This window comes from Ursus maritimus, unplaced genomic scaffold, assembly GCF_017311325.1.
Source record: "Ursus maritimus isolate PB19 unplaced genomic scaffold, ASM1731132v1 scaffold_8, whole genome shotgun sequence".
Classification (NCBI taxonomy): Eukaryota; Metazoa; Chordata; class Mammalia; order Carnivora; family Ursidae; genus Ursus; species Ursus maritimus.
The window spans coordinates 42,693,511-42,703,886 of record NW_024426996.1 but is presented as its reverse complement, the minus strand read 5'-3'; the positions used below and the strand labels follow the sequence as shown (position 1 = coordinate 42,703,886).

The 10,376-nt window shown below is 42.1% G+C and overlaps 1 protein-coding gene across 1 annotated transcript in view; it reads right to left on the bottom strand.

Annotated features, from left to right (window-relative positions):
- SGCB (sarcoglycan beta) overlaps positions 1-9,011 on the bottom strand; it is a 15,883-nt gene extending 6,872 nt beyond the window's left edge. The window contains exons 1-2 of the mRNA XM_040625391.1: positions 8,976-9,011; positions 3,577-3,786 (exon numbers count right to left, since the gene is read on the bottom strand). Coding sequence (XP_040481325.1) covers positions 3,577-3,786; positions 8,976-9,011 — 246 coding nt within the window. The remainder of the gene's footprint in view (positions 1-3,576; positions 3,787-8,975) is intronic.
- Positions 9,012-10,376: the final 1,365 nt, after the last annotated feature.

Sequence of the window (10,376 nt, the reverse complement as noted above, 5' to 3'; positions counted from 1 at the left end):
AAAAAAAAAAAAAAGAGCAGTTTCTTATTTCTTCTGCTCCCTCCACATCTCGCCTAGAACAGTCACTTTCACCAATTCTAGGTATTTCATCTAGAATTTATTCCAGATTTTTAACTGATACATTATCTTCACTCATCAATTTGAAGTTTTATCTATTAATATCCTACTTTAGCAGATAGGAATTTATCTCATTTATATTTCTTTTCCCCTGCTCCCATTTCGAGTGCTGGCTAGACCCAGGTTCCATATTTTTAGTACCGTAAGTACAAATTTTAAGTAAGAGTGTAAGTACTGTTCACTGCTAAGCCAAACACTGTAGCTAAGAGAGCAGTTCCTTTCTTGTACTCCGTGTCACTTGGAATTTCCTATTTGTCTTTCTCCAGCACTGGACCACATTTGCTTCGTTTCTTTGAAAACCTGACTGGATCTTTTCAAAACCTCCAATGTTTCTGTAAAACGTCAGTCAGTCAAAGGTTCTCGAAGTCCAAACCTCTTGGAGAATTTATTCTAGGAGTCCTATTTTCCTCTCTCAGGAAAGCTTGCTGGAACTCTGATCCTCTTGCTCCAATCTGGCCTATTCCCCTGGGGTATGCAACGCAGCCGTAACTTGCGAACTTTCCATTCACTCTCATGCTGGAACTTCCTTCCGTCTTTGTCCGGTGCTGGACACCCCGTGTCCTGCATCCCTCCCTCCAGCTCTCTGCCAGTTAGTGCCTTCTTGCAGTGAGCACTTCCTCCAGTGGCCTCCTTAGAAAGAATATATGTGAAGGAAATTTTGAGAGTGTGCATAGTTAAAAAACATCCTTATAAGCCCTCACATTTGATTAATAGTCTAGCTTGACAGACATTTCTACATTTCGTGTTATTTTCTCTCTGAATTTTCAAGGCCTTTGCTGTCTTGCTGTCTGGTTTGCAGGGCTGCATTTGAGAGGTCTGATGCCTCTGATTTTGTATTCTTCATACATAACCTGTTTTTATTTTTCTTCAAGATTTTAGGATCTTCTCTTTATCCCTGGTTTTCTTAAATTTCACAGTCATGGCCTTGGTGTGAGTCTTTTTTATGCATGACACTGGACCCAGAATGGTAGTTTTCAATCTGTTCTAGGAAATTTTCTTGGTTTATTTATTTGATAACGTCTTCCCCAGTGTTCTTTCTTATCTCTTTCTGAAACTCCTATTAACAGAATGTTACACTTCCTGGATTGATTCTTTAATTTTGTTGAGCTTTCTGGAAGGGTTCCTTTTATCTTCTAATCTCTTTCTCCATTCTACCCATCTGTCCATCCACCCATCCCTATGTACTTCTGCAAGTTCTTCCTTATTCTTTAATCACATGTTATCCTTGTTTCATGGATGTAATATCCTCTCATTTCTCTGGAGATACTGGTTTTAGTTTTTTAAGTTTTCTGTCATTCATTTTATTTTCTTTATCTCCCTGAATTCCTATTTTCCCCATGTTTTGTGTTTTTAGTCTCCATCATTTTTCAATTCTGGGAGCTTTCCAAAAGCTTTCCCTTGACCCCTGGTGGCTCCGTGTTCATATTTAACAGCGAGGTTTAAAAAAGTGCATGGAAAAGTTTTCTGAGTGGGGTAGGGTTTGTGACAGACAGGCTTCCCGGCAGGAGATTAGGTGGCTTTTTCGTGGGGACCTGACAAGTGTCAGTATCTAGAGGATTTTTCTCCAGAGGCTTCGGTTTCACCAGAACAGGCTATTTCGTCTCTCGCCTGTGGGGCAGAAGCCTGGTGCCAGAGAGCTGGGACAGAGACTGAGAAGAGAGCTGGAGAGCTGAGAAACGGAGTCTCAGTGCTCAGGACTCAGACTTCCCCACCTGCAGCATGGAAACCCATCCCTACCCTCCTCTGCGCAGTATCCTCAGGAAGAATCCTCTCCCTTCCATAACATGCTGTGTGGGGTTGAGAGGCGAGGCTGCCTAACTGTTGGCTGGAAGGGAGAGGAAGGCGAGGGATCTCATGGCTCTTTCTACAGGGTTTTCAAAAAGCTGTCTTCAGTTCCTGCCTCACTCCTGCTTTTCACGGTACTTGTATTTCCAATTTCTGATGATTCTGTGAGGCATTTTCTCCAACACACAGGAGCAGTTTCTCTTCTCTGGTAAGTTATCTGCCATTTCTCCTCCTGCTTTTTTGTCTTCATATATTATGGTTTAGGATTTCGGTTGCTTCCCATGTTCTTTCAAGATATTTCGGTTTCTTGACATTGTCACCTTGGGATGAGCTTTTTAAAGAGGAAGGAGATGAAAATGTCTTCATTCTGCCATCTTAACCAGAAGTTTCCAACAAAAAATTTTTTTAGATAAAATAAATTCAGAACATGTGCTCCTAGTAAAGCTATTTACAGTACCAGCTCTTACCAATGTAAGGGAAGAATTAGACACGAACGTTTTGGATATACATAAAATATAAAGGACTGGCTTGAAAGCACTAGAAGTCAAAAATAAAGATAAATGGAATCACTTTAGAACAACTGTAGCCCATGTACATCAGTCATTGGTAGACCAGTAACCATCCTCTGAATACGTCATCTATATGTGTGCTAGAGGGGTTCAAGTTTAACCCTCAGGTACTTACAACCTTGGATTAAGTCTTCTTTAGAAAAGCAAGTATCTTTGGAAAAGACAACATACTAGGTCTTCAGCACGTTAATGTAAACTGGTCTACCAGATCCTTTCATTCTTTGACAACAGAGACTTAAGACCTCAAAATATAATCCTCTGCTGTCAAACAAGGTTTACAATTTTAAAATCTGGTTGAGGAGGTAAGACTAAATTTAGGAAAAGCTGAATGAAAACAGAAAGGATTATATTTTTTAGGAGAGGTGAAGGCAGTAAAGTCATGATGGCAAAGGTCTCTTCTACCGAGTTGACTTTATCCTTCCAAAAGTTAAGTCCTTTAAAGGGAATATTCCATGCATACTTTCTTCTAAATAAAAATAATACATGGCAATATTAGCATACTAGTTTTTTAAAATATGTAACATATTAATGACAACTCAATAAGAAGTACAGACTTACAGTTATAAAATAAGTAAGCCACAGAGATGAAAAGTACAGCATAGAGAATATAGTCAATAACACTGTAGTAATGTTGTATGGTGCCAGACGGTGACTACACTTAAGGAGCACTGAGTAATGTATAGAACTGTCCAATGCCCATGTTGTACATGTGAAACTAACATAACATCATAAGTTAACTACACTTTAATAATACATTTAAAAAATGCCAGTGGTTCTTTTCTGTACGTGTGTAAAAGCTGGAATCTCCTGTTGTTTTTCAAAGTCTGTATCAGGAGAAAAAAACATTTGATAAAATGTACTCTTGGTTGTGAAATTAGGAAGACAGGATTCTGTTAGACAATATTTTGGAGAATAAGCAAGTCAGGGGCTCTTTGTATACACTATGAAGGGTAATTGTGCATCTAAAAAAACTTAATAAGAGATAAAACACATATAGAAAAGGAGAAAGAGGGCTTCAAAAGAAATTATAGAAACAAAGTCCATGATTTCACTAAAATGTTCCCCATGGTAATTAAAAAAAGAAAATTCTGTACCACATACTTACAATTAAATTGATGACAGCCAGGATAAACAAGAGGATAATGACACAGATGGCTAAATTGCCCTTTCTCCCTCTCAGTCCCGTTTTATGGAGACGATCTTCATCGATTGGAATATAACCGGCTTTGAAATTACTATTGTGCTCCTTATTGACATTCCTTCTCTCGACAGCCTTCTCACGCATGGACTTCTTTACAGGACCATTGGAACTTTGCTAAAAACAAAATACAACACAATGGAACAGCCATACTCATTCTTTTCAATGAATTTATGAAGTGCAAATTCCTAACGAAAGAAAGCTGAACTGGTTAGTGATATATTTTCCATGAATAAACTTTAAGTCATGTTGAATTGCAGGCTCCAAGTCAGGACGTTCCTATGCTTAGAGGGGTAGCAGAGAAGAACCTTTAGTATGACTCTTTGAAAACATGTTTCTACCCTCTGCTTTGAATAGACCTAGTGTCCCTAAAGTGCACAGCTAGCTCATCTGGGGGAAGAATTGATATATACATTCCACAGTGGGTCAACTTTTTTAAGCTAATGATTTATAGTGATTTGTTTCATTTTACATATATATATATATATATATATATATATACACATATATATATTTTTTTCACGTATAAGAAAAGAATTTGGAAAGGCTGAGATACTTTGCTATTTATCACCCCAATTGGCTAAAGCTAACATTATCCTAGATCAGCAGTTTTCAAAAGTATGGGCAGGGGAGACTGGGAGGAGTCCCCTGAATTCTTACAGGAGCCCAGAGCATAAAAACTATGTTCAAAATAACACCAAACGTTATTTACCTTTTTTACTCTCCTTTTCTCATGAATGTTCAGTGGACTTTTCCAGAGGTTAAATGACTATGTGATGACATCAATGCTTTAACAGCTAATGGAATGTGTGCTTGCGTATTCCTGTGTTTCAAATTTTCTCAGGTTTAATTTTTAATATGGTAAATATCAATGAATATAACCCACATAAACAAAAGTTCTTTGGGATCCTCAGTAACTTTTAAGGGCATAAAAATAACTTGAGACTGAAAAGTTTGAGAACCTCTAACTTAGACTATGGTTGAATAACATTTTTGGTAACACATCATGAACACAAAATGGGTAGAAATGGATACTGCCCAACTTACATATATTTTAGAGCTCTGAGAAAACTTATTTATTGAATAGGCATTTATTAAATATTTTATGTTTAAACACTAATACCACAAATAGGAATACTAAAGAAATATAGGGCAGGACCCTTATTCTCTAGATATTACAAATGTGATTTGGGTATAAAGTAGTTAGCAGTGCAACAAAATATTCTGTATGTTCAGGTGCCAGAATCAATAGTGTGGCTAATTCATGCTATGGAGTTCAATGGGTGGAGACACAGAACGGCTCTGCATTTGTTTTCAAGGAAACAGAAAGCAGGTGGGTTAGAGCTGGCAGAGTAGGGAGAATAAAGTTGAAAAGTAGGGCATGTTGAGAAAATTCTTGGGCTGCTGGGTACAAATTCTGGTCTTTCTGTCTGTTTAACTAGGAGTCCCTGGAGGTTTCTGAGCACGAATGACATATATTTCAGGATGCTAAATATGTGGGTGTTTGTAGGGTAGAGAGGACACAGGACTACCAGTGAGTAGGCTGTTGGGGATGTTGTTGTAATGGAGGTTTGAAGGAATGAGGTAATGAGGGCCTAAACTAAGGTGGGACGAAAAAGGATAGATTAAAAACATACTTCGTGAGAGGAGCTGACTGAATTTGCAGCCAACTTCAAAGAATCTCATGTTTACTGAATGGTGACTAGCTAAATATGGGGAATGGAGGAGGGAGAAGATTCTGCATATGTTGCACTTAAACTAAATGAGAAATAGCCACAGGACTCAAAGGCAAGGGGAAGGATGCAACCGGGTATTAGATCAGTCAGGACTAGAGATACAGATCTGAGAGAGTCCTAGCCTTGAGGTAAATTAAATCCACCAGAGTGCATCAGTTTACTTGAAAAACAGCATACAGGAAAGAGAACAAAGGGCCAAGGACACAGTCTTGGGAAAATTTAAATGTGCAGCTGTAGTAGAAAATGAGAAATACAATGAATAGTAAGAAAACCAAGAATGTGCAGTGTTGCTGAACTTGCTTTGTCAAGAAGTGCTTCTATAATCTTCAAAGGTGAACTCGGAGTAGCAAACTGGCAAGCTGGACACAGTCTGAAAAGATGCCACATGTATACATGTATTTTCCAGTCCAGAAAGAGAAAAGAGGAAAAAGAGAAGATTCTAGCTAAAGAATTATGTACTATCAGAGGAAAACTGTGCTTTTGTTATTGCTGTTAGTAACCCCCCCCCCCAATTTGGGGAAAGACCTGTATGTTTGATGGCAGAGGGAAAGAAGCCAAGAGGGGCAAAGACCAAAGCTCTCACAGCAGGGCAGGATAATGCAGGAAACGAAACCCTCTAGGAGGCAGGAAAGAAAGTGATACAGAGTACATGAGAAAAGGATAGGCTCCCACTTAGATGAAGCAGTTCACACCCAGGAGAGAAAGCATTCTTTGTTTTCTTGGGGATGTGAAAGGCAAGGTCATCTGCCAAGAAAGAGTGGAGAAGGCTACTGGAATCTTAGCATGGCGGCAGAGGTAGCAGGCTGGTTAAGGGCTTATGGAAAATAGAAAAAGACGGGAATAATCATGTGAGTAATGCAGCAGATATAATTTTTGTAATTCCACAAAGCAGTAAGGAAGGCTCTATAGAAGATAATCTACTCACCAGATTTCTTCACAGGACAGGCGGTTGAGTATTGTGTGGGTGGTGTGTCTGCATGGGGTACAACATCTATGAGGGTACAAGGATACTGCAGACATCTTAGAGTGGAATAAGCATTTTGATACTTTTTGGCTGAACGCATAGAATACCTTAAAGGAGGTATGCTTTCTTCTAATTTTCACAGACACAGCAATTTAAAAGTCAGGGCTTGAATAAAGGTCTACATAAAAGAGAAGACAAAACTAATCCCTCCTGGGATGCATTCTTTACTCTTTTCTGCCAGTTCACGCATATTATTATATTCAATTTGATACATTTACGATTTTTTGAAGAGTTACTATATGCCAAATGTTGCAGATCACTAAGACAAGCCAGACATAGCACCTACCCTCAATAAACTTGCTTACCAGCCAGGAGAGTAGACAGACCGGGTCACTAACAATGGCAATTCAATGTGGCAAATGCAGTGGTAGCAAGGATATTGAAAGGTACAGAAGAGGAAGGTAGCTCTACCAGCAAGCAGGTGCATCAAGGGGAAGGTTTTTAAGAAAGGCTGAGATTTCATTTGAATCTTGGAAGGATAAATAGGAGTTAGCCAGGCAAGAGCACAGAGAAAGGCATTCCAGTCAGAGGGAGCAGCATGGAAACTTTGAATACAAGTCATCTCAGGGTGAACTAATTTTGGTAGTTTCTGTGGATGGTAAAAGGATGAGTATAGAAATGGGGCAAAAAATAGGGTCAGATGTATGGTTAGGGGCCAGCAAATGAATGGACATAAGTACTGTGTCAAGAACAATGGACTTTATCCCGAAGGTGATGGGGAACTACTAAAAATGTAAAATGGGTTAGTGATACAATCAGATTTGCATTACAGCAAAATCAAAGTCATGTACCAAAAAGAGATAAGCTGGAACAGAAGAGTTTAGAGATGAAGATATCAACTGTTAGATAAACACTGTTGATATTAGTCCAAAGGAGGGCTTGACTGAGCCTTAGATGAAGAGGAAGAACCACAGAACCTGGTGATTGATTGGGGAATCTAAGATGACTCTCATGTAGAGACCTGGTACATAATATGTGGAGTCTGAAGGAAAAAGAAAACGTGGGGTCCTGTGTTCAAATATCACACCTAGGACGGGAGAGCATGAAACCACATGTGTGTCCCTTCTGAGCTCCCTTAGGCTGGTCCGACTGTCAAGTTTCTAGCTAGGATAATCAAGTGAATGGATGGTTGTAGCCCTTTTAATGGTAAACAGGATGCAATCCAATTTTGTACATTTTTGAGTTTGGGGTGCCTGTGGAAAATTCAGTTCAGGCTGGAGACATAAATGTTTAACTCTGAAGTGGAAACTAAGGAATGGACCAGACTGCCCAGTTTATGTGTAAAGCAAGAACAGAACCTTGTTGGAACCTCCAGAGCATCAGTAGGTAATGTGGATGAAAAAAAGAACCATCTAAAACAAGAGCTGATAAGTCAGAAGGGAAATCAGGAAAGCCAAAGAACAATTTTAATCTTAACAAATCCAAGAAGCTTTGTCTCCTTTTACTTTCACTCATTCCTTTAGATTTTATTTTACTGTTTTGGTCTGTAGCTTGCCCACTTAGCTGATTTTTCTGCATTTATTTGGCAGTTTGACTTTAAGCTCCTTGAAGGTGGATTCATGTTTTCTGTTTTTTTATGTCCTTCAGAATGACTGTTCCGGTGATATATATCTAACAGTTCTCCAAAATCAGTTAAGTAGTTAAAGTCTTTTCTGAGAACAGAATGCTGGCAACTTGACTTGCATTTATTTTTTCAATAATGTTGGAGAATGAGACTTTTTCAAAGGAAACTATCGTATCATAGTTTTGTAAAGGGAAATAACAGTTAAGGAAAAAAGTGACTATGAAAATTATTTTTATTACAAAAAATATCCTAGCAACTGTAGGTATGTATATGTAACACATCCACGCATGTATGTGTACGCATATGTATAGCTTGCTTTGGGGGGGAATAGTCTTTTAAACTACTCTAAGGTACAACTTTACAATGCAGATCAGGAAATACTTGATAAAGCACTAAAAAAATAATTTTAAACCAACTGGACAGGAGGCAGTTTTAAACTGGTGACCACATCTCCAAAACCAAAGCGGGAGGAGAAACCTGATGCCTGCATACCGGGGATGGCAGACACAAGCACTGGCCCCAAGCAGACATCCAGGCAACAGCTGACTGGTTCTTGGCTGGTGTCAGGGGAGCCTCCCCGCTCAGGGGCTGAGGCTATTTTTACCCGCATCTTCGCTGGCTACCTAACCGGGCACGTCCCCGGCACGTCCTGGCGCAGGCTCCCGGCTGCCACGGCCGCCTCCCCGCCCCTCAGCCGGCAACCCCTCCTCAGCCCGGCCAAAGAGCAGCCGGCCAGGCCAAGGGCCGCCCCCTGCTTCCCCTCAGCGACCCGGCGCCCAAGCCCGCAGTCCCGCCCGGCCCTCGCCAGCATCGCGGGCTGCGGACAGCTCCTCCCGCTCGCTCCGCCCCCCGGAGCCCGGCCCGCGCCCCCCGCACGCCCTCGCGTCTCGGTCTCTGCCGGCCGGCCCCACGACGGACCCCACCGGCAGGACCCCGTCCTCCCCGGCCCCTCCTGCCCCGGGCCGCGGCGGGGCTCCCAGACCTGCTCGGCCGCCGCTGCCGCCGCCGCTGCCGCCATCTTCCCGCGCCCAGCGCCACCGCCCTCCGCACCGCGGCCGCACCCCGCACGCCCGCGCCTGCGCCCTGGCTGAGGGGGTGGGGGGCGCCGCGCGCTGCAGCCCCGCCCGGTGGGAGGGAGGTTCGCCGCCCCTGTATCCAGCGCTTTGGCCTCGGGGCGCGCCTTCCCGCGCACGGGTGTTCACGCGAACTCGGGCAGCCTCTGGACTTTGCCGAAAGGGCGCTTCAAAAGAGGATTTCGCCTCTCCCTTCGCCCTCCGTTCCCATCACGGTGGGCTGGTGCGGTCCCGAGCTGTGACGTCTCTCTTGCATCATGGGCCGGGGTCTCCCTGGCCAAGGTGGGGAGGGGCGTTTTGGGGAGCACATAGGGACGGGGAGGGAGGAGTTGTGACAGTGTGCATGGACGTTAACAAGTTGCCGATTAGCCAGCTAAAATCTTGGAAACTTGAGAGGCGTCAAGGAGGACGTAAAAGCGCTTTAGGGATGCTTCTTTTTTTTTTTTTTTTTTTTTAATGATTTTTTATTATATTATGTTAGTCACCATACAGTACATCCCCGGTTTCCGATGTAAGGCTCGATGATTCATTAGTTGTGTATAACACCCAGTGCACCATGCAATACGTGCCCTCCTTACTACCCATCACCGGTCTATCCCATTCCCCCACCCCCCTCCCCTCTGAAGTCCTCAGTTTGTTTCTCATAGTCCATAGTCTCTCATGTTTCATTCCCCCTTCTGATTACCCCCCCTTTCTTTATCCCTTTCTTCCCCTACTGATCATCCTAGTTCTTATGTTCCATAGATGAGAGAAATCATATGATAGTTGTCTTTCTCTGCTTGACTTATTTCACTTAGCATTATCTCCTCCAGTGCTGTCCATGTTGTAGCAAATGTTGAGAACTCGTTCTTTCTGATAGCTGAGTAATATTCCATTGTATATATGGACCACAACTTCTTAATCCAGTCATCTGTTGAAGGGCATCTCGGCTCCTTCCACGATTTAGCTATTGTGGACATTGCTGCTATGAACATTGGGGTGCATATGGCCCTTCTCTTCACTACGTCTGTATCTTTGGGGTAAATACCCAGTAGTGCAATGGCTGGATCATAGGGTAGCTCAATTTTTAACTTTTTAAGGGACCTCCACACTGTTTTCCAGAGTGGCTGTACCAACTTGCATTCCCACCAACAATGTAGGAGGGATCCCCTTTCTCCACATCCTCTCCAACAATTGTTGTTTCTTGCCTTGTCTATTTTTGCCATTCTAACTGGCGTAAGGTGGTATCTCAGTGTGGTTTTGATTTGAATTTCCTTGATGGCTAATGATTTTGAACATTTTTTCATGTGTCTGTTAGCCATTTGTATGTC